The 25,658-nt window shown below is 39.9% G+C and overlaps 1 protein-coding gene across 1 annotated transcript; it reads left to right on the top strand.

Moving 5' to 3' along the window:
• Window positions 1-1,989: 1,989 nt before the first annotated feature.
• Window positions 1,990-25,329, top strand: LOC308104979 (integrin alpha-M-like; the record flags this gene model as incomplete). The annotated part of the gene is made up of 30 exons (XM_080455614.1): window positions 1,990-2,044; window positions 3,821-3,923; window positions 4,430-4,527; window positions 5,008-5,078; window positions 5,411-5,525; window positions 5,829-5,956; window positions 6,990-7,135; window positions 7,228-7,378; window positions 8,578-8,778; window positions 11,556-11,679; window positions 11,777-11,986; window positions 13,069-13,208; window positions 13,316-13,462; window positions 13,564-13,776; window positions 13,878-14,011; window positions 15,953-16,083; window positions 17,879-18,030; window positions 18,142-18,267; window positions 18,605-18,678; window positions 21,384-21,525; window positions 21,659-21,757; window positions 21,911-21,990; window positions 22,072-22,164; window positions 22,250-22,319; window positions 22,443-22,541; window positions 22,715-22,795; window positions 23,116-23,226; window positions 23,758-23,862; window positions 23,959-24,063; window positions 25,213-25,329. 30 exons carry the CDS (start codon window positions 1,990-1,992, stop codon window positions 25,327-25,329), a joined length of 3,621 nt encoding a protein of 1,206 aa, XP_080311740.1.
• Window positions 25,330-25,658: the final 329 nt, after the last annotated feature.

Below are 25,658 nucleotides of genomic sequence, written 5' to 3'. Positions count from 1 at the left end.
TTAGAATATCTTTAAAGACTTTAAACTAATTTGTTTCTAAAAAGTATACGTTTATGGCTGAAAACGTGTAAAAAGTCTCAACTGGGTGCTCGGGTGGCACAGTGGCAAAGTATCTGCCCACCACCGTCGATTTGGATCCACTACGGTGCATCCCGCTTTGTCAAGCGTCTATACGACACAATTGACCCATGTCGGCAGGGAGGGTGAAAAAAAAGTCTGTGAACTATGTTGTAATGAATTGTGGAGTTAGATTATTTAAACCATTTTTCACGATTGTTTTCGTGAGCACGGCTAAATCCTCAACTGATGACACACTGGAGTGAGTTTCAGTGATGTCATCAGTCTCACTGATGCCACAGAGCCATTGAGATACAATGGTGTCTATGCTAGACATTAGAGTGCACCTCCCTCTATAGTGTCCAGCAGACTATAGGGCTTTTCAGACGGGGAGCAACTGATGCAATTCATTTTCAAAGAAAGGCAAGCCGGCAGGAAGGAGGCGCGGGCAGTCTAACAAGAGGCGGGCACACTCCTGAAAATGTTACTCTCATGCTTGTTTCATGCACACACCCAGCCATACAAGAGTTACAATGTGTTGAGCTTTTTTGTATGAAAAGATGCGTGTTAAAACGTGTCTTTTCACATGAGAAGCTCAGTGTGACCTCGCGGATCCCAGTGAGAACGCAGGTGTTTAAGCCCCCAGGGTTCAGAGCAAAGTAAGTAGATGAAATACTGCTATTTTTTTCGGGATTTTTTCAACCATTTTGTATACTTTTTTATAATTCAAATTTGTCTGGGAGGTTTATAACACATTATTCTGTGGTGGGACAAACTTTGAATACGTACTGTATTATACTGCATTACATTAATGGTAAACCGTCTGGAAATGCTTAATACAGTAGGACAAATTTACACAACTGCAAAAAACGCAACAGAGTGTGGGTTGGCGTACGTAAGTGTGGGTTGGCGTACGTAAGTGTGGGTTGGTGTACGTCTTCTTTACATCTGCGCTAATTTTCCCAGCGCTTCTGCTGCACAGACTGCATTTTGCAAGCATTTGTAAATTGTGTGAACCAACATTCTGTCTCGGTTGGCTAGATGCATGTGAGCCAGTACAAATAACAACGTTAAGACAGCAGTCATAGTACTATTTCTGCGTTTTGATTTCAAACTCTCTCTATGCCAGATGCAGTTTCACCAATGAAAACATTTTCATCCTGTTGACTACTACAATGGGATGGACACTTTCTCTTGCAGTTTACCTGTCAGGTAAGACCATTGTTAACTCAAAACAAGAATGTAATTTAACTAAGGCCCAGTCCACAACTGTTGTATTAACTGTAGAAACATCACCACTGAAGCTCCACTGTGATGGATGCTCTATTCCATGAAGCAGCTATTAATTCACTGTGAATAGGAAATAGAACACTTTTTCAGAGTTGTTCATCACAGGAGAGCATGGGTCACGCCTTGTCTTGCCTCGTGTGATCCTCTGTGAATATATTGACATCAGGGATCTCGATATATGGGCGTAAAAGGGACACAGACAGACGGGTACAACAGGTACTCTGACAACGGGTACAACGAGTAGGCCTATTACAAAACCGGGTCGGGTATGTATTCACAGCTTGCATTGTTTCCAACTTGCATCGTTCCCGAGTAGGCCAGTGTTGAACGGGCAATAGATCCCTAGGCTATAGCATTTATGGAGATTTGACAATTTTTGGTAAATTTCCTATTTTTGGCCAAATTATTACAAAATTCATTATAGTTTAACCTATAAGTTCTGCTTGGTGTGGACAAAGCTTTAAGCCTTGTCCACACCAAGCACTTCCCACCTCTCCCGGAAGTTCCGGGAGTCTCCCGGGAATTAGTGTCCGCTCCCGGACACCCGCGAGCGGCCATAAATATCTTTGGTGGTATATTTACTGCTCAGTGCTCAGATCCGGTATAGAGACAAACCACTGGAAATATGTGGATGATATGACTATGGCCCAGTCGTGGAGACCCACGGTACCTTGCACCCTCCAACAGACCCTGAATGGTCTGGACATCTGGGTAAACAAGCACAAAATGAAACTCAATCCAAGCAAATGCAAAGTTGTACATGTCACTTTCATGAGACAAAAAACGGCCCTGCCAACACTTTCCATTGACCAAAACATACTAGAAGTCTGTGACACAGTAAAGGTTCTGGGGATCACCATTCAAGCTGACTTGAGCCAGGTGGACTATATGTTGACCTCAGCCAATAGAAAGCTTTTTGGCCTATGTCGCCTGAAGAAATTTGGGGTCCATGCAATGAATAGGTTTCGATCTACACAGGCTACGTGCTCCCGGTGCTGGAGTATGCAGTCCCTGTCTGGCACAGTTCCTTGACTGTCGACCAGACTAAAAGACTGGAAAGAGTTCAGAAACTGGCTTGCAAAATCATACTTGGCCCGGAGGTACTCGGGATACACAGAGGCTCTCCGCACCCTCACATGTGCACCCTAGCAGAGAGGCGCACTTAACTGTGTCTCGACTTTGCCAGGAAGCTGTTTAAGTCCAACTTCAGAAACTGGCTACCCAGCCTCAGGAAGGAGATCTCTGGTCGCCAAACAAGGAATGGAGACGACCTGGACACTCTAGCATGCTGAACTGAGAGATACAAGAAATCACCAATCCCATATATGTGCAGACTTTTAAATGATATGATATGATTTTAGATTTGTGTTTTAGGATATTAGATTTTTAGATAGGCAATTGCATTTTGCTGATTATATTGTAATCAGCAAAATAATTCAGTGTTTTAATGGCACCTGTCTTTTTAAACATCTGTGATCATGCTGAAAGCTGAATAAACATAAACAAGAGCCCACCTACAAGCGATGTAAGTTGCACACATTAACAAATTCAGGGCAGGCACGGATCTGCAACCTGCAATGCCTCTTCTACAATGTGACACGTTATGAGCTTGTAGATCTACCATTACTTTATTTTTAAAAAGCTTGTACATCTCAAGCTCCAATTTTCCAAAATATAACCCCACACAACAACTACTGAAGCAACATGCTGCTTCAGTAGTTCAGTAGTAGCTGAACTTTGTGATCTGTAAAAGTATTGGTAATATGGCATACTTAAAGGGATATTTCACTTTCAAATAAACTTTTGCTCATTTTATCGTCTACTCAGGCTTTAGTGAGCCCCCCAGACAGTTTTTAAGTTGCTTGATTCATTATTTAGATATTTGATATTCATTTTATCAGACACGCCCCCTTCCTATACAAACCCATTGTAACTTCAAACTCCATTTTTAACCCGTTCGATTCATCAAAAACACCCGTCCTTGGCTCTGGTGACTCACACTGCCCTCCTAATACGCGAGGGGGCCGTGTTTTTTCGATAACTTTTTTCATTTATTTTTAATTTTTTTTTTGGAAAATGAAAAAAATTAAATACATTAAAAAAAAACACGGCCCCCCTCACGCATTAGGAGGGCAGGGTGGGCAGAAAAGGCAAAATGACGGAACATTTTGTCTGGCATAAATAACTAGGCATTATGATCCAATTCTTTTTTTTATATTGTACGACCGGTTCAAGAGTTATAGGCCAAAATGTCAGAGTGTTTGAAGTAATAACTCATTGACAACTCTTACAGCTTCTCTCCCAAGGAACTTGTATCCAACAAGGAACTTGTATTCCTTCACACATGAAGTTTCAGTCTTCACCATCACCTGCATGAATGAATACAGTAGTACAGGCTGCTGGTATGGACATAACATAACATAACATGTCCTAATTATTACCTTGGTGAGCTGTTGTTCCTTGTTTTTCTCAGTGTTCCAAGTTGCATTTGGTTTTAACATTGATCCTGTGGTGTGGAAATCCTTGAGTTCGCCTGGTGATGGATTTGGATACAAGGTGGTTCAAAGACAATCAAGGTAAATAAAGGGAGAGCATGAAATCGTACCCTGGAATCCGTTTTTTTTTTTCACTTTGCTTGTCCGCCTGCCTGGCTTTCATCCTATTTGAAAGGGGCAGCCAAGGATTCTGATTGGTCTGTGGGCGGGACAGAGCCTTCCAATGTAAAATTCTAGTCACTTTCTACTGTGATTCGTTGAGCACTATCCAATCAGCGATGTCGTGCCTACACAGGTGACGTTTGGAAATCCGGCTCAAACAGGATGACTGGCAGACAGACAAGCAAAGTGAAAAAAAAAGAAGATGCTGAACGAGCGCCTCGTAATGGATTTGTGTGATTGAACACAAGTCTAAAACACTCACATACTTGACATATTTTATAATACAACATTTGCACTTCTCACTATGATAAATAAATTTACAGTAACATCCATTAATAGCCAGTGCATAAGCATCAGAAGATAACATTTCTGGATGTTTTCAATAATTTGTTAACACTTTTCTTGTCACGGATTGCTCTCCTTAGCTTACTGGTCAGTGCACCCCTTGCACCCCTTTCACAAGACAGGAGCGGACAAATATATAAATGTTCTACAGAGTCATGTAGTCCCATGTCTATTGAAGGTAGGCAACAACATTAAAATCAATATAAAGGCTTCATTAAAAAATAATTATAACGCTATTATCATCATTACATGATGTTCATTATTATACCACACAAATGGTCTCAGCTGTAAATATTACAACTTCAGTTTAAAAAAAGTAACATTCATAAGAGCAAGTATCACTTTGTGCAAGTGGTGAATATCAGATTTTAGAACCTTTACAGTCATACTGGATGTGTAATAATGAAAAGTATTTATTTGCTGTGTATTTATTTATTGACATAATATGGCCGCAGACTATTAAAGAAAGATACAGTACTGAATGTTACACTTGATGTAACAGGGAAGGGATTTTAGTTGTGACTGTAGTTTTTCTGTTTATTTCTGCAGATATTATTAATGTGTTTTTTTAACCTATGATTGTAAAATTACAATAGCACAATATAATTTAATATGCTGACATTTATCTTTACATCTTCCTTATGTTATATTAATGCAGTGCCAGAGTTTGCAGTCAACATGTCCCTTGGCTTGACAATGACAAATGACCCTACCACAGGAAAGACAATTGTGAGTTAATTAACTACAGTTATGTTATGCTGTGTCAAAGTTAGAGTCTACTTGTTGTTTTGAAACAATCATGTCAACATAAATCTTTCAGGGAAATAATGGTTATTATTCCAAAGTTAAAATATTCCTAAACATTAAGTTTATTATAATTTATTTACAAAATTCATTAACTGGCTTCTGGAGGAAAACTTTCCGATTTATTTTCTCTATTTCACATGTGTTCTCTTTTTTAATTTGCATTCATTCCTAACCTTACACTGTGTGACAGCGTAATTTCTCCACAAAACTAAATCTTCCATTTTGAATTCAGACATTCTGTTCTCCCGTTGCAGGCATGTGGTCCAACCATTCCAAGAGAGTGCAAAACTATCACCACACTCAACGGTTTATGCTTAGAGATAAGTGCAAATTACATTGTTGGATTATCTGCGCCATCATCTCTTGAAGGTAAATGTATTGATTTAAATAGAAGTACTGACTGCAAATTACACCCCATGGGTGATTTGTGTCATTTTTAGCTAAACTGGCCCCTCCCACATGTTCATATTTAGGCACAATCCACACGCCCGCAACAGACAAGTTGAACATTATATAGTACATTTATTATTATATACGCACATACATAAATATGAAAATGCTTAAGAAAATTGTATGTTGTAAGTTGTGTAAAAATTGCTGAAAAGCTTTAGAATGGAACAAATAAAAGAAGAGCATGCCCATAATCTTTTCTTCTAATACATTTTTTAACAGAGTGTCCAGAGGCAGCAGATATTGCATTCTTACTGGATGGCTCAGGCAGCGTTAAACCCGCTGAATTCACCACAATGAAGACATTTGTGAAAAGAATGATTAGCTCACTATTGGATAATTCTACACAGGTGGGACTCGTAGAATTGGCCAAATGGAAAAGTCAAATTCTAACTTTAAAGATAAGTCAGTTTTCTTCCAAACTGTGCCATATTTTCTATGCTGATGAAAACATGCTGATCGCACATAACAATTTCCATCGCTTTTTTCTGCACAATTATAGAACGATAGATGTGACATAGCATCATCAATGATGGGATAACATCCAGCATCTTATCTGGGCACTGTACAATGCCACATAATGAGCAGAAACATGATGTTCAATTAAAGGGCAAAAGAGACCAGGGAGGGTGGCTTTACTTTCCACATGTCTGTATAGAAGAGAGATTTTTGTTTTGTTTTACCTGTATGGGTCAACCACAACTACCTAAGGAGTAATGAACAGCGTGGAGGTCATTATTGAGAAATAAACCCGAGGTGATGCAGACCCTGACAAATTACAAAGGAATGATCAAACTGGTTAACATTAATATTACTGCAGTATGGACCAGTCAAATGTCTAACATTATTGCTGAAAGCAGACTACTGATCATCCCTATCAATTTTCACAAGTTATTTAGTTTCATTATTTTGTTTCATTATTTTGTTCACAGACAGGAGCCATGCATTGCTGTGGGCAGGCTAATAATCATCTTGCACCATAGAGTAGGATCCAGGTTTAGAACAGGACTCAGGCTATACAGTATGGTACCATTCTAAATGGGGATTCTTAATGTCATGTTGCTCGGATGCACTGCTCCCCGTAGCAGCTAAATACAGTTTGACATATCCAAAACGGAGGCATACAAATACAATACGTAATTTCTGCTCATGCAGATGTTTGCTAGAAGATGAATGTGAAACGGGCCCAGTTTGAGAAGAAATTGCAGGAGCAGCGAGTTCCTCAGAAAATGGGAATATAATTTAACTGACACGATTAACGATTGATGGCATTTAAAATAGAACTGCTTGTATGTTCTTTTTTCAACCTCTCCAATTGCTTGACTGTAATTGCAGCATAATGTATATTTCATTGACTTAAATATTTCTTTCCTGTATTTTCAGTTCGCAGTTGCCCAGTACTCAACAGACCCCTACATCCACTATCATTTTGATGATTTTGTCACCTCAGGATCTTGGGAATCTCAAATTGATCGTATTAGTCAACAAAGAGGTTGGACGTATACAGCCAGAGCAATTAGACGTGTTGTGTAAGTGCCTTTACGCATATTGACAATGTACCTCAATTGTCAAACATTTTATGACAAGAGTTTGCAAGTACAGTTTTTTTGTATTTCGACAGCGAAGGTGTTTTTTCAGGAAATAGAGGATCAAGACAAAAGGTGAAAAAGTTCCTGATAGTCATTACTGATGGAGAGTCTAATGATCGAAATGAATTAGCTAATGCTGCTTCCCTTGCTGCAAGGGAAGGCATTGTTCGATTTGTAATTGGGGTAAGTTGTTAAACTCACTCATCAAACCTAAACGAACCGAAACGACTTGCCTGGTAGCATCACTGCCTGGTGTGGAAAATGTACTGATCTAAACCGCAAAGCAATATAGAGGCTCATGTGAACAGCCGAGTGCATTAGGGCATTCACGAATAGTGATTTTTAGCATTCGAATTATTCGACCTATAAGTATTCGAATATTCGATTAATCGATTTGATTACAAAAAAAAAAAAAAAAAAAAAAAACTTTTTTTTTTTTCTTTTTTTTTAATGGCATTGATGACTCGACTCAAGAAATGCGAGTTGACGTCACACCAGAGCTCACAGCTGCGTGTCTGCTGTAGAAAAGCCACAAAAAAATCTAGAAACCCCCCCCCCTTTTTTTTTTTTTTTTTTTCTTTTTAATAGAATAATCGAATAGTGGTTTGATAGTCGAATAGTCGGTTTGATAGTCGAATATTCGAATATTCGACTATTCTGTTAATGCCCTAGAGTGCATCAGAGGGTACAGGCTGACTTCTATATAGGACAGAGCCACCCCAACCACAGATTGTTTCACATGTTACCAAACTTGTGGCAAGTGGCTTCCTAGCCATTACTAGCAGTACATGTGTGAAACAGCTACAGTACTTCCCTCAATCAGGTTTATCAATGATCAGGCCAGAAAAGAAAAACAACTGAAAATACAATGCTAATAGCTAAAATGGCCGATCCACAAGTTCACAAGCTTGGAGATGAGCCATTTCCACTATTTGTTTTAATTGTTTGCCTATTGACATGCCCAAAATAGTGTGTGTGTGTGTGTGTGTGTGTGTGTGTGTGTGTGTGTGTGTGTGTGTGTGTGTGTGTGTGTGTGTGTGTGTGTGTGTGTGTGTGTGTGTGTGTGTGTGTGTGAACCGAAACGTACATGTGTGTGTGTGTGTGTGTGTGTGTTTCTTACTGTTACTATTTTTAATGCTGCTACAATGTTAATAAGTAACCAGAAAAACAAACATTTTACTCGTATGTACATGTACACAAGATGTAACAACAGACACCTTCACCTCAACCTTGAGGATTGATATGCTCAGTTTTGAATCTACGTCTAAATATCGATGTCAATATATATAAGCTTAGGATTATACACCAATAACTGTAAGTAATTTATACAGCAGCATTGTCATTCACAAGATGGTAAACATCCTGTATTTTGATATCCTAAGGTTGGAAGAGCTTTTAATGAAACTTCAGCAAAAGCAGAGTTGGACATCATTGCTACCGATCCATCGAAGCACGTGTTTCAAGTGACCAACTTTCAAGCTCTTGATGGAATCGGGAAAGCTTTGCAGAACAGCATCTTGAGCGGTGGCTCATTGAAACTGGAATTGGCTCAAGAGGGATTCAGTGCTGCTATTGTACCTGGGGTAATCAAAAACCTGTTCATTCCTTATGTTTTGTTGTTGACAATTTGTTTTTACAATACTGTCTTTTACATATAGAGCCCTATTTTAGGGCAAGCAAATTGGTGTGGAGGTGTAAAGCAGACAGGAAATATTTGGGCAAGTTTTAGCTCTCGTGCGTGTGTTTGGTGTTTGGTGTTTATGGTTCTCAAAGTGGGTGCCGAGTGGCGACACACCTTACCTGGAAATATAAATATATTTTACTGAGTTTTTTTTTATGAATTCTAACCCACACTTGAAAATGGATAAATGTTGGTAGGCTATCCAACAAAACTGCTGTGCTTCAGGACAAAGCCTTTCATATAGTCCATTGTACTCAAAGCATAGCATACAAACCATTATTATTGTGGCCAATCTCACAAACTACTACACTGATCGGTGTAAAATGTCTTGTGCATGCTGCCAAGGAAATAAAATATACAATGTATAACCTCAAACCCACCATCCTTGCAGGCTATGGGATATGGAATATACAAAACTGTCCTTCCAGAATATGAGATCTATATTATGGCTTTAGCTGAAAAAACATAGTTGATAATTCACCTGTGTACACAGCACACAGAGAGAGCAACACACGCTACTGTACGTGTGTGTGATGCATAGGAGAGACATGCATTTCAGTTAATACCCCTGTCCAGGGGTGAAAGTGGCTCAGTTTTCTTGCCGGAACTGTGAGGCCGCGCGGCGTAGCCGCGCGGCCGGGGGAGAGCGTTCTCCCGCGGTTCTGGGCGGATTGGGTCCGTTTTTTTCGCGGTTCTGGGCGGATTGGGTTCGGTTTTTTTTCCAGTTTTTGGTTTCTTTATTTTGGTTTTAGGGTTAGGATTAGGAGTTAGGTTAGGGTTATGTTATTTAATTCATATTTTTGCCTGATTTTACCAATTTATTATCACAAAAAACAATTTCTGCCTAATAAAATATTCAAACAAAATGGGTTTATACTAATGTAAAAAATGTGGTTATATGGCGGATTTGGCAGGGTTCTTTCTGTGTTTTGGGAGGGTTCCAAATGTTTTGGGCAGTGGTGTAAAGTAACTAATTACATTTACTCAAGTACTGTACTTTAGTAAAATGTTTAGGTACTTTTACTTTACTGGAGTATTTCCAATTGTCTATACTTTTACTTTACTCCACTACATCTCAGAGGCAAATATTGTACTTTTACTCCACTACAATTATTTGAAAACTTTAGTTACTTTGCAGATATACATTATTACATTATAAATCATACATTAATCCCTTTAGCCCTATTTTATACCTAGGCTATTTGAAAATAGCCGATCTACAAGCTCCACAAGCTTGTAGATTTGCTATTTTCAAACATTTTAGTAGTTTTACTTTTGGTACTTTAAGTACATTTTGATACCAATACTTTTGTACTTTCACTCAAGTAAATTTTCAATTCCAAACTTTTAACAGAGTGCTTTACATACATACATTGCAGTATTGATACTTTTACTTACTTAGTAATTGAGTACTTTTCCCACCACTGTACCTGGGCGTTGTTGTTCTACAAACTTTGTTTTTAACCACATTGTCAGCTTCTTCAACTCTGTCTTCTTTTCTCTTAAACATCTCAGTTAGTTTTCGTTGCATTGTGCTTCATTTATTTTTAAAATTGCATTCTTCATCAAAACAGTGTTTATTTCCCCTCGCGTTTCTTTTCTTTTCTTTTTTTCTCCAGAAAAGACGTGTTGATACTGTTGAACCAATCAGAACTAACTATGCTAGTCTGTCAGCCAACCAGAAACATGTTTTGAACGTTGGTGGGATTTAATTCGTCGTAAAGCCCGCCTTCTTTATCCGGTAATTTGCACATACACACATAGGCACGGACAACGGCCGTTTCCGTATCCGTTTTATACCGGATCTCCAAGCTGCAAAGTGAATTGATCCCAGTCCCAGTTTCGTTTCGCTGGGGAGAAGAGGAGACGCTTCTCCTCTCGGCTCCGTAAAATAAATAAACACCGTAAAAATTGCACGGATTATGCTGACACAAACACACAGTGGAACAATTCAAAAGCACTTTATTAGAAAATTTAATAATTGTGTATGTTAATCTGACGTTAGTAGATTATGTTTTCTTCTTGAACATGGCCATGGGTCTGTGGCAGGTTATTTAATATGGGATTTTCACAACTACCTTCGAATTTTTCTTAACGGAACGGCGTTCCGGGACCAAATCTTTTACCGGAACGCCGTTCCGGACCGTGCCGGCCCACTTTCACCCCTGCCCCTGTCTGGTTAATGGCAAGTTAGCAACACTTTTCTGTGTCTGTATCCTTGACGTTTCTATGATGAACATGATGTAACATGTGTTTTTCTCCTGTATAACGTCTAATAAGATCAAAACACACGCACCTATGACATGCATGTACAGTAGAGAGAGAGAGAGAGAGAGAGAGAGAGAGAGACTTGTTACTGCCTGGAACATTGTAAGTTTTCTGATTGGGGAGATTTGCTCTCCACTGAGCGGCCCTTTCTAGATAGTGTTTTCTCAGTGGTACATTTTAGTTTCAACAAAGTGCATTAGGTCTGCTCCATTTTGCAGCCTGTGATATAAGTAATAATTACATATTTAAACAGATCCATCTTTTGTAGATCGAGGTACGGTACAAACAGTGATCTCAGTGGATACCCTAACAATTTTCCCTTGAAAGTTGGAAGTACAGTATGGAACAAAATGTTGTAGAAATTATACATTAAAACAAAACAGTTTACTGTGCCTACGTACTGTATACTAGGGAGAATTCCAAATGGCAGCTGTTGGTGCCTACCAGTGGAGGGGGAGCTACCAGGAAGTCTCAACAGAAGGCCAGAGGGAAGACCTCAAGGAGCTTACAGATATGGATCCTGACAGTTATCTTGGTGAGAAAGTACAAAATGAACTTCATATTATATTACTTTTGGCAATATTTGCAACTACGACATCTACTGGTTAAGACCTTTGGATCTCTCACTGTAGGCCCCCCCAAGATTGAAAAGGTGGAGATGATCCTTAGAATCTTCGGACAGGGGCATGAGGCTTCCATATACTATGCCATGCTCCTGGAGGTCTCTGACTCTAACATGATGGTGTCTAAGACGCCTTGGGAAAGGGACCTTGGAGTTTCAATTTCAGATGAGGAATGGGCTAAAATCCTTAGGAACGGCAAGAAAATGTCTAGAGAACTGCGTACGAGATTGATTCAATTCAAAATTATAAATAGGATTTATTGGACCCCGTCAAGACTATTTAGGGTGGGCCTTACCGAGAGCCCGGGGTGTTGGAGGTGTCAGGATAGAGATGGTACCTTAATGCATATTCTGTGGAGTTCCAGGTCTATTGGGCTGCTATACATGTGAAGCTAGAGAGGATGACAGGGCTAGTTATTCCCTTCTCCCCCAGGCTCTTTATTCTGGGCGACCCTTCCACTTTAAGAACTGTTTCTCCCGCCTTAGCTGAGTGGATTCAAACGGCCCTTATGCTAGGCAGGAGATTGGTGGTCAGGGCCTGGAAGGACCCATCTGCACCGGTTCCTTCTCTGTGGTTTACTTCCTTGGGTCAACTGGCCGCATTTGAAAGATTGTCTTATAGATTGCTCAACAGGATGGATAAATATGACTTAAAATGGGGACATTATCATCTACATGCTACGGGTCTTGGATGACGTTTCCGGCTCAGTGTGAGCTTCAATAACCAGAAAGTATCTTGGGTTAGATTTGTCTGGGGTAGGACTGGGGTAGACTGCGGGTGGTATGCTTTAGTGCATTGTATTTTTGATTTTTCTTTTCTTTGATGTCTTTATGTCTTTATGTTTTCAAGGTTTGTTTATTTGTACTTTGTGTATGGTATGTCTTGTCTCGTTCAATGATCAGCAATGTCGCTATTTGAATATGAATGTTATTGTGTTGTTTATTGTATGTCTTGTCTAAATATACTTGCATCAATGTTGAAGAAAATTCTCTGTATGTTTGTCTAAAAAGAAGAAAAATAAAGTACAAATCATAAAAAAAAAAAAAATTACTGTATTGTGTACTGTATAGTGATCATCAAGTGTAGAAAAGTCTGTAAGTAATTTAAGACTATAATGTTCTACATCAGAATCTATTGGCATGGCTTTCATTTGAGAGTCATTATATGTAATATTATATTATCCCCATATAAGGACAGGGTTTGTTCGTTTTAAGGTCATATGATAATCAGCATTAGCAACCTACTGTATATGCACCCCACTCATAATTATTTCTAATGTTTACTGTGCTGTTTTCTCCTAGGTTACTCCATGGCAATTGCCATTAGAAAAAGTGGCTTCCTCACCGTTATAGGTGCTCCAAGATTTAAACACATGGGGATGGTAATGGTGTTCTCCTCCGGGGAACTCCTCCAAAAGATCGACCCTTCGACAAATCCACAGGTTTGTGTTCAAATTATTATTCACTGTACATGAAGGAACGTAGATTATTTTTTCTTCTAATAAATGTAATTATTCCTCCATTAAATGATGATTTCTGGTTTGCTCAGTTTCCGATTGGGGCATATTTTGGGGCAGAGGTTTGTACCATGGATGTGGATCGAAGTGGATACACTGACATAATCCTCATATCTGCTCCTTCATTCACGGAGAGAGATAGAGAAGGCAGGGTCTACGTCTGTAGCATTGCTGGCCTGGTAAGTGTTTTTACTTTCTGTCATCATACATCAGTTTGACCTCAGGTATGAGAATTCTAATTCTAATTCTCATTCCTGTTTTATTTTATTTTTTCCCCCAGAGATTCGATTGTCTATCCGATAGACAAACAGTGTTGAAAGGTGTTGCAGGAGAAAGAGGAAGGTTTGGTTCCTCTCTTGCTCCACTGCCTGACCTCAATAGTGATGGATTCAATGATTTGGCTGTGGGAGCACCACTAGAGAATGATGGTCAAGGAAGCATCTATATTTTCCATGGTTATGGAAGACTAACAATCAATCCCATGTACTCACAGGTGTGTGAGAGTCAATACAGTGGCTATGGATTGAAGCAACTTTTTGTATTTTTTATAACTCGATCTCTTAAAACATTCTGTTACCTTTCTTCCTCATCTAGAGAATCCCTGGCTCTGATGTCCAGCCTGGACTGCGGTTCTTTGGTCTGTCCATTAGCCAGTCTTCTTTTGACCTCAGTGGAGACTGCCTGCCTGACTTGGCAGTGGGTTCAAAGAGTGCTGTCCTCCTACTCAGGTAAATATAAATAATGGTGTAATTCTATTCCTGGTGTTATTCTGGTCTTCTATACCTCTACCTCAAGACATCAAACCCTTTTACACTTATTGCTTGAGCCTGTTTCTAGCACATCTGAAAACTTCTACATACATTATTTTTACTTGATCTGAAAGGAAAACATGTGACACAATTTCATCATTAGAATCATCAGAATATGTTACCAGACTCCAACTCTAATAATATAATAAAATAAAATAAAAAAACACCAACCAAATGTTCACAATGAACACAGCAACACAGAATTGTATTGATCACCAATTTCAGTGTAACAGAGACTCATCAACTTTGTTCTGGGCTTGTTATGACCGCTACATGCATAGACCCATGAACTCTCCATAGCCATTTGTGTTTGGCTGGCACTCTTATGATCAGTGCTGGCTTAATGCAAGGACATTAAGTGCTGCAGCACTGGGCACCAACCTTGGGGGGGCACCAAACGGCAGGGCAAAAGTGAAAGAAGACTATTATCGTAGAAAGACCGGCAAAATATTGAAACAGTGGCTGCTGAAGAACCGGTAAACAGTGAAACGCGTCGGCAACACCCGCTTGTGAAAACTTGCCGCTGCAAAGAGCTGAGCTAAATTGGCCGAGCCAGGTCACTCACTACATCACCTTATACAAGAACCTCCTCCATGTCTTTCCGACTACACCAGATGTAATGATTTAGACCCGAGCTGGGATCAAACCCTAGCCTCCCACTCGGCAAACCGACGCACAAACTATCGTGCCAATAGAGTTGAGCTCGATTGGCAGAGCTGTTGTGGCTGGGTCTTGTCTGGGCCACTACATTAGTATTTGGCCGTATTAAACCACCGGCTTCGGATGCCGCCAATGCACTGAATGGGACATTATCACGTTTAATCAGACTATTGATTGGTCAAAGTAGGTGAGATACTGACCTACCCACGTTTAATCAAACTATTGATTGGTGAGATACTGACCTACCCGCTGACCTACCACGCTAACCCCAAAACATGATTTAAGATTCTGTGCCTATCGGTACATAACTCGGACGGTGCTGAGTCGGCTCAAGCGAAATTTGCAACGTTCGGCACGGCAACTTGCTCGCTTTAGCTTGGTCGGTGGTGCCTCTCGTGGCTCAAGTTCGCATGTGACGATGCGCCTCCGACGCGAATGCACTGGAATGCAAAGCATAGACTCCAACAGCACGGTTTGGTAGGACCACAGGACCAGGGCCAAGAGGAGGGCCAGTCTTTCTGCTGTCAATGAAAGAAGATGGTGAGCTGGGTAGCAAAGGTTCGATGAAATTGCTCTACCAGCATTGTGGGTGTACATGCTTGGCATCTTAGCATCTTGGCAACCAGTTTCTCTGCCATGGTACCAGTACTGAGGTCCAGAACCACGTATGTCTCTGGCCACTTGGTGAAATAGTCCTTCACTGCCATAATGTAGCAGTTTCCATGGTCCATGAAAGTAAACTGGCCCAGAATGTGTTCCAGGGTGGCGCACACCTGGTATTGTTGTGTGAGTGCTGGGTAGGGTCCAGACTTGTGGAGCTGCGTGTCCATAAGTGTGACTGTTCCACTGCTCAGAAAAGTGCAACAGTCACACTTGTGGACACAGCCGACACACAGCTCCATATCTTGTTGCCAGTTTGGGTAATAGAACTAGTCCTGGAAGACAGTCTCCCATTCTGTTTGTAATGATTGCATTATGGAGAAAATTGTTGACTGTCCTTGCATTTACTTTTAGCAAACGATGACCGCACATTATAAGAGAAAAACATTTTTAAATACGTCATTTTGTCATACTGTATTCGTTTTAGATTATTGCACCATTGTACTCTTAAGGTAAATCAAGTGAATTCTGTACTATTGCCCTTACTAAGTAAATGAGAGTAAAGGAAGAGGTGATTCCAGTGATTCTGTCCATTTCCAGATCTAAGCCAATAGTAATGGTGGAAGCACAGGTGACATTCAGCCCAGCTCAGATCCCCACCAACAACACAGACTGCAATTCTCCTTTGAACAACACAGCTAAAGTCTGCTTCACTATGACTCGCCACTCAGGTTTTTGCATTTTTTTAAAGTCTATACACCACAGAGCCTTTTTAGCATTTAAAGTACTTTTATGTTGAGAGTAACCTTTTTAATGAAAGTCTAAACTGTTCCAGCTCAAGTGCGGATTAATTATACATTGACGCTGGATTGTCCAGAGGATGCTCTGAATGAACTGTCTAATGAACTTAATTGCACCATCGTACTCTTAAGGTAAATCAGGTGAATTCTGTACTATTGCCCTTTCCCTCACTAAGTAAATGAGAGTAAAGGAAGAGGTGATTCTGTCCATTTCCAGATCTAAGCCAATAGTAATGGTGGAAGCACAGGTCACATTCAGCCCAGCTCAGATACCCACCAACAACACAGACTGCAATTCTCCCTTGAAAAACAGAACTAGAGTCTGCTTCACTATGACTCGCCACTCAGGTTTTTGCATTTTTTTAAAGTATAGACACCACAGAGCCATTTTAGCATTTAAAATACTTTTATGTTGGGAGTAACTTTTTTAATGAAAGTCTAAAATGTTCCAGCTCAAGCGCGGATTAATTATACATTGACGCTGGATTGTCCAGAGGATGCTCTGAGTGAACTGTCTAATGAACTTAGATGCACAATCGTACTCTTAAGGTAAATCAAGTGAATTCTGTACTATTGCCCTTTCCCTTACTAAGTAAATGAGAGTAAAGGAAGAGGTGATTCCAGTGATTCTGTCCATTTCCAGATCTAAGCCAATAGTAATGGTGGAAGCACAGGTGACATTCAGCCCAGCTCAGATCCCCACCAACAACACAGACTGCAATTCTCCTTTGAACAACAGAGCTAAAGTCTGCTTCACTATGACTAACCACTCAGGTTTTTGCTTATTTTTTTTTAAGTCTATACACCACAGAGCCATTTTAGCATTTAAAGTACTTTCATGTTGGGAGTAACTTTTTTAATGAAAGTCTAAACTATTCCAGCTCAAGCACGGATTAATTATACATTGACGCTGGATTGTCCAGAGGATGGTCTGAATGAACTGTCTAATGAACTTAGATGCACCATCGTACTCTTAAGGTAAATCAGGAGAATTCTGTACTATTGCCCTTTCCCTCACTAAGTAAATGAGAGTAAAGGAAGAGGTGATTCTGTCCATTTCCAGATCTAAGCCAATCGTAATGGTGGAAGCACAGGTGACATTCAGCCCAGCTCAGATACCCACCAACAACACAGACTGCAATTCTCCCTTGAAAAACAGAACTAGACTCTGCTTCACTATGACTCGCCACTCAGGTTTTTGCATTTTTTTAAAGTATAGACACCACAGAGCCATTTAAGCATTTAAAACACTTTTATGTTGGGAGTAACCTTTTTAATGAAAGTCTAAAATGTTCCAGCTCAAGCGCAGATTAATTATACATTGACGCTGGATTGTCCAGAGGATGCTCTGAATGAACTGTCTAATGAACTTAGATGCACAATCGTACTCTTAAGGTAAATCAACTGAATTCTGTACTATTGCCCTTTCCCTTACTAATTAAATGAGAGTAAAGGAAGAGGTGACTCCAGTGATTCTGTCCATTTCCAGATCTAAGCCAATAGTAATGGTGGAAGCACAGGTGACATTCAGCCCAGCTCAGATCCCCACCAACAACACAGTCTGCGAGAACACAGCTACAGTCTGCTTCACTATGACTCACCACTCAGGTTTTTTGAAATTTCTTCTATTTCTTCTATTTTCTAGTCTGCACCACAGAGCCATTTTAGCATTTAAAATACTTTTATGTAAAGAGTAACTTTTTAATGAAAGTCTAAACTGTTCCAGCTCAGATTAATTATACATTGACGCTGGATTCAACCCGCAAAACTCCAAACAACCGTGCTTACATCGAGACACCAAGACAACGAGAGCTGTTCAAGTCTTTTACCCTTGACATGACCAAGCCACACTGCTTTTCACATACATTTGACATTAAGGTACAGGTTGTTAAATTTAAATGAGCATAAATTAGAGAAATATGTTTTTATTTAAGGTTGGACTACTGTATGAATCTTTTCATAATAATGAATAATGCACTCGCATTGCAGGCTTGTCCAGAGGATGCTCTGAATGAACTGTCTAATGAACTTAGATTCACCTTTGAAGGCGTTCCATCTTCCAACAACCTCAGTCCAAGCCTTGCTCAGCAAGCTCAGACAACCACATATCAACCTGTAAGTCTGTCTGTCTGTCTGTCTGTCTGTCTGTCTGTCTGTCTGCCTGCCTGCCTGCCTGCCTGCCTGCCTGCCTGCCTGCCTGCCTGCCTGCCTGCACATTTATTTAGAGTTTGAGAGAGGACAGACTACCCTTGCCAAGAGAGCTTGACATTAGAGTTTGCAGATTAGCCAGAATGATTGGCCATTGGAATAATCGGCATATACTGTAGCTAGCTTTATGGCTTTCCAGTTCAGAGTAAATTCATGCTCAAAAAGCTTGTATGACCATCATGTCATTATTGCTGTTTGAAAGAAAACGTGATTAACACGGTTGACTTCCTCCCTTGTACAACAGTTAGGGTTTGAAATCAACTGTGGCACTGCTGACAACTGTACTGACAACCTCAAAGTTGATTTCAACTTTACCAGGTGAGACATAATGTACACATGTCCTCTAAGAGTGTGGTTACTTTGTTGATGAACCAGTGCCATTTCTTACCCTATAAAAAGTTTTTATAAATATGGAAAATCTACAGCCTGTTGTGGCCCTTAACAATGAAGGCAAAACTGATTTTGTGGGCTTGCTTGTCTGTCCAGTCATGTCACATTTAGTGGACATTTTAAAATAACTATCCTTTGCCACAATGCTAGACAGCGAGGGATTTAAAAAATCCACAGACATAAATAACAAGACACACAGCTCAAAGGCACAAATACACAATACACAATAATAATAATAATAATAATAATAATAATAATAATAATAATAATAATAATAAAAACATCAGGGGGATTGAAATGCTAGCAAATAAAAATGAGTTATTGAGCCTTAAAAGATTCAATGGAGTGATGGGGAGATCAAACAGGGAGAGGAAAGCTGTTCCACAGTAGGGGCTGTGTCAGCAAAGACCCCTGAACTTAAAGGACGACTTCACCGATTTTCAACCTATCTTCATATAATTGGTCCTCACTAATACTCATGATAAAATGGTAAAAAAAAAATCTACTCGGTCTGTGTCTCAGAGGAGGGCTGTGGACAGTTCAGAGTCCCGTCTACCAGTGACATCATCAATGGGGAATCCAAGCTAATAGAAACTGCAGGCTTTCTATTCCTGGAAAGTTGCAATGCAATAAAAGAAGCCATTGTTCTCGTGTTGAAATCTTGTTGGGAAAAAAAATCATGCCTAACGATGATGTCACTGATAGACGGGTTTCTGGACTGTCCACGGCCCTCCTATGAGACACAGACCAAGTAGAAAAAAATTGTACCATTTTATCATGAGTATTAGTGAGGACCAATTATATGAAGATAGGTTGAAAATCGGTGAAGTCGTCCTTTAAGTTTGGGTCAGGGGACAGCCAATCTGGGAACCCATAGTAAAAAAAAGGAAAAAACAGCGCCCTCTGCTGAATCTGTCTTGAGAGATTAGGGGATAGCTAGGTCAGTTGACCTAAGAGACTAGGAGGTACTGTTAGAAGGAGGCGCTTTGTTTGTCCTTTTAAAGCAGCTCTCCACCGCACCGACGTCGGCGGCGGTAAGTGTTGGAAAGCATCTGTGACTGAAAAATCTGTCGAATGGGTCGTGTGCACACTGTCGTGTCGGGTCGGAACTTGTAGGATAGCGTCGAAAGCCGTCGCTCCCGACCGTCGGTCTGGCGGAGAGAAGACAGAGGTCTCTTGGTTGGCTGCTTGGAGGGGTAGTGGGGACTGGGGACCCTTTCTAAAATACAATACAGAGTTGGAACCATACAGATGCTCCCAAATAATTAATAATCAATCAATACATCATGCCAGCGCACTGCACAAAAGTAGGTCAAATCAATTATGCTGTCACTCCAGCTCCGAATCACACTACTGACTGACCAGCTGTAAAAACCTTTATTTGATTTTATTGAATTGGATTAATGAAGAAATATGCCTTTGAAATTCCACCTAATTTGTGAGTGGAACATGAGTCTTTTAGATCGGATGGATTGATACAGGGTGAGTAGACACTAGACAGTGCTGATCAGGCATGCGTGCGCAAGTGTCTCCCGGGCCGTCTCCCGACACCTTGATTTTCCCATCATAACGTTTGATAGAGGGATAATAAAAACATGATTGATACACTGAATGAACATAGACACTTCACAGATTATAGAGAACTTTGAATTATAACAATCGCTTGAGAATTGGCCGAGTATGGCCGAGCTAAACTGCCAGTTGTTATGCCACATACTGTAACACCTGTGTCCTACAACCAAAAACATGCTCATCTCATTCAAACATCAGCTGTCAGATTTTCTCTGAAACAAAAGTATCACATTATTATGCCATATCTTCAACTTATCAATATCATTATCACTTACTGCTGCTTTTCCTTAAGGTGAAAAAGGTCTGTAAAATCACTGAAGCAACTGGTGGTTTTCTATAGGTTTCCCTCGAGTTTTGTTTTATCATTGCAAACCCGAATGCTCATTCTCCAACTATTTCATGGGACAATGGATAGGCTATACAGGAGGATAGATTTGCCATTTTAGTTGAAACTGGTGATGATTATGATGATGAAACATTGGATTAATCATTAGCCTACTTCGTGGATAAGCTTGTGCAGTGCGTTGAGTGTCATACAATAGGCTATTCGAACAGAAATGACAGGCTTCCATTTTTCCCTAACCATTCTAGCTATTTATTATATTATTGATCATTAGTTGAAGCAAAATGATATGGCCGTGTGTGCATCGCGCTGCCGCTTGGTGCAGGCATGCAGTAGCCTATTTATTGTTTTAATTAACATTAAATACAAAAGATATAGGCTACACCAAAATAGTCTAAATACAGATAACCTTGTGCTCATGCCCTAAGCACCCTGCAGAGATAGAGTACTGTATAATGTCTATTAACAAAAATGCTGAACAATCTTTTTAAAACTGATGTTCCTCTTCAATACCAATCTGATTCCTTAGATGTAGTTTTCAAGCATGTATTAGTAACATTTCTTAGGTTGACCAACAGAGGATGTATTTAAAATGTCTTACATGTCTCATATAAAATCTAAGTGAATGGCAAACATTATCTTTCCCTTATCTAATGATTCCTCATACATTTAAGAAGACATAATGTAAAAACTATTTTCTTTTCTGTTTTTGCATCAGCTCTACAGAAGTTAAAGTGGGCATAGATGAACTGTTGAACGTAATGGTGTCAGTTGAGAACAGAGAGGAGAACTCGTACAACAGTCGTGTCACCCTCACATACCCTCCTGGGCTCTCATACAGGAAGTTCACCATACAGCAGGTAAGGTAGTATTGCCAAGGTAACGTCACTGCAACGCAACTAACCCCAAGTTCAGTCTTAATAAGTTGTCCTCATTGATCAAAGAAGATGTGTGATCAACATGCTTTGTGTTTTTTTTTTTGTCTTTACCAAGGGAAGAGTGGAATGTAACTCTTTAGACGCTGAGAATGGTTTATCACGTGGGAAGAGTGACTGCACCATTGACAAGCCTATTTTCAAAAGCAATGCCAAGGTTAAATTTTTACATCTCTGACATATCTTCTCCTCTCACATATCTGCACGGACAGATAAAATAATTGTCAAAAGTGTTTTTGTTTTTGGCTGTTTTGGTAGATGAATGGGCTTAAGTGTTTTAAAGTGCTTTGTCTGATCCATTCCATTCTAGGCTTTTTTCACTGTCTCCTATGGGATAGATATCAACAGTAAACTTGACAGAAAGATGCTGATCACTGCAAATGCAACAAGGTACTGTTGTCTGGTGGAAAACCTTGTGATTGTGTGCTTTCTATTATTACATTACTAGGAATAATGTTTCTTCTGTTTCAGTGGAAATGCTGAGCATTCCCAAGAAAGTGAACTTTATCAACAGAAGGAGATTGATGTGAAGTACAGCATTTTTCTTTCCATTTCCAATCCAAGGTTTGCATTGTGTCTTATCATTCACACAGTCATTATTTTGAAGTTAAAACAATTCTTAAATTAAAAAATATATATTTCCATACAGTTCACTCAGTTACACCAAGTTTACCTTTGGAAAAGAATATCTGCAGACACCACTTCCACAATCAATTACGGTAAAACATTTCATGTAAATTTTTGATGTTCATTTATTCAATTCAGCTTTTAGGTTTACTGTTGTGACATCAAGCGACATCAAGGAATGCATCCCCCTACTTTATCATGTCCTATCTCCTCAGGTTTTAAATTATGTGAGAGCCCTTAATGTTACTGTGGTCATCAAGGTGCCGGTGAGACTTGGTGATAAAGACATCTGGGTGAATCCTGGTAGTATAAAGGTAACTTACATGGATGGACATATCAATGCATGTTGGAGCTCAAACACACCAACCTTCAAACTGCTCTGTGGAAAAACATGTCAGTTTCTCATTTCAATGAGTTAGAGTTATTTGATGTGCTATAGTAATGTGACTCTAATGTTATATTTTCCATTTGACTAACCACATTTCAGATTCCAGGCTGCAGCAGATCTAAGGACGAGGAACCTAACTTTCCAGATTTTGTGGATAACATCAAGAAAAATCATGAAGTGGTAAATATGGCTATATCAATCAATCAATCAACTTTATTTGTGCAGACTCCAGGGATCCATTAAAAACATAAAAACACACACACAGAGGGAGAGAGAGAGAGAGAGAGAGAGAGAGAGAGACACACACACACACACACACACAGAGGGAGAGAGAGAGACACGGGGAAGGGAGAGAGAGAGAGGGAGGGAGAGAAAGAGAGGGAGGATGCGCACTTTTTATGTGCGATCTCACCACGTGTCACAAAGTACAGTTTCAACTATTTCCACGTTGACAGACCAGACAAGTGTTTTGTTTTGAATTTGTCTTTACTTGCTCATAGGACTGTTCCGTTGCTACGTGTACAGTGTTCAGATGCAACGTGTTCATGGTTAAAGATCAGCTTGACGTTTACAACATCTCTGCTATCCTGAGCTCAGAATGGACCGAGCAGGTAAATGTTATGTCTAAAAAATTTGGTGTTTATTCAACACTGAACATTACATTTTAGATCTCAATCATTGCCATTTACAGTAGGTAAAGTTAAGGAACTGTAGTGTTAAACACGTCAAGAATTAATTTTACACTGAGTTGAAACATAAAGTAATCATTGGTGGTTGAAGATGGTTAAAATAAAAGAAAGTGTCTCATATCCTTGGGCAAATTAGAATAATTTCCATATCTTTCCTCAGATTAAAATCTGTTTAATAATTATTATTTCCACTACGTTGGATGGTTGTGAGTGGGTGAATGTTAAATTCTGGGTGATGTCAGAGCTGATTGATGCATTACTAATCTACACATTTTAGCCCTTAGTGACTCATTAGAAATGCAACCAACCATCCTTGATTACCACCATTACAAGCAAACAACCAGTAAAGCTAGTAAAGATCAGAGCTTTGATTTGAGCAAAATTAACTGTCTCTTAATTGTCTCTAACAAAGACTGCTCCTAATCCTCTTCCCTCTTTACTTCTGACCCACAGATTGGTCTCCAGCCTGCCGAATTCCTTTTGATCAGCACAGCCACTTTGGAGTATGACAGAGACCAATACATCTTCGACTCTAAAAACAATCCCCCAGTTCGAAAGGTAACATTGCATCTCTACTTTCATTTCACTCTTCATTCTCACTATTTAGAAGAATTAGAAGAAAGTAATTTAATTGATCTCATGACCGCCCCTCAGATTGTGTCCACGGTAGAGACAAAGACAGACCTCATCACACTGATTATTGTTGAAACCCTGCGAGGCCTGGCTGTTTTGGCTTTGATCACTACTGGCTTATATAAGGTAATGTACTGTGCATAGTCTGCATACTGTAAGTTCATTTCAAGGCATTAGGCTGACTCTCCGTCGGTTGGTCAGTATGTCAGTCTGTCCGTTCACCACTTTGGTCCCAAACAACATATCTAGCTACCAGACGCGTTGCTAGGTCTCTACTAGGTTGGGGGCTTAGCCCCCCAGGCAACGGACACGTGCGCGCGCGTGCATGTGTCCCTCCCACCCCATGCTCGCGCGAAGCGTGCGAAATTTCCCGCGGATTTTGGCGGATTTGGGTACTTTTCCCCCCGTTTTTTGTTACTCTATTTCGTTTTTTGTAATTAATTTTATTGGTGGCTTTGGATAAAACATTGGTGGCTATAGCCACCGAAGCCCCCGCGTAACGACGCCCCTGCTAGCTACTATTGACGTACTAGCTTGGAGCGACTTGATAGCCGAATGGTTAGGGCGCATGCCACAGGGGCTCTGATTCATGACCATCAGTCCCCTGTTCGATTCCCAGCCATTTGCTGCCTGTCACTCCGCTGCATGTTTTCTGTCAATAAAGGCTAAAAAAATAACAAAACAGAACGCTGCATGCAAGCTGGATTGCCTTGACATTTTCTGTGCACCATCATGAACCACAGAGGATAACCCCCACTGAATTTGATGATGCCATGGCCTTTCCTCTATTGCCACCCTATGGCCAAACTTTCCAACTTTCTCAAAATCTTAACCACTTTCAACCTGGCATCCCTATTCTTTGAAAGCCAGTCATAGCCAATCAGAAGGGCATCTGAAAAAACTGACAGATGATCACGTGACCACAGCCATGGTACCGATTTGCAGTTTTGGACAAAAGCTGTAGGAGTAGTATCACAAAGTGTGTTTAGAATAAAACGCAAAATGGCCGATAATCTTGTCAGGCGGAAATAGGCGTGGATGACAGAAGTTGCGTCATGATCCAAGGAAAAAAATATTTTGATTGTTGGTGTTTTGCACAGCATTACCACAGACATTCCAGGCCATTTTTATTTTATTGTTTTAGTCTTCCATTGTATTCCATTGTATGTATATATTGTATTTTGCCATTATTTTATTATGGGCTCTTAATGTGTGTTTTTTGTTTTTATAATAGTTTTTTCTCTTCATGTGTATCTTGGTGTATCCTACTCTCAGGCTGGGTTTTTCAAGAGTCAGTTGAAGCAGATGATTGCTGATAAGTATGGAGTACAAGGTCCAGAAGATGGTGGAGAACAACCACCAGAGGAAGAACAGCTTTATGTTAACTGTTGACATCAGGGACTGAACCATGTACAGTATGGACTGTACTGTGTATTTTGCATTGCATTGCATCATTCATTTCTGTTTTATTGTGATGAGTGAATTTAATCGTTTTTTGTATGTGATTTGTATAATAACATTTCCAATAATATACGGTAAGAAAGAAAGAAAGAATGAATGAATGAATATTGGTCTTGACGGATAGGCCTACAGTACAGTAGACAGTATAGCCACAATCCCAGACACACTGTTATGTCAAAGCCCAAAACCTCTAGCTTGAACTCACATAGGACAATATCAATAACTTCATTGGCAGTCACAACACAACATACTATAGATTC

Source organism: Gymnoscopelus braueri (genome assembly GCF_963280865.1).
Source record: "Gymnoscopelus braueri genome assembly, chromosome: 17".
NCBI classification, from domain to species: domain Eukaryota; kingdom Metazoa; phylum Chordata; class Actinopteri; order Myctophiformes; family Myctophidae; genus Gymnoscopelus; species Gymnoscopelus braueri.
The sequence above is the reverse complement of the archived record's forward strand: the minus strand, read 5'-3'. Positions and strand labels throughout refer to the sequence as shown.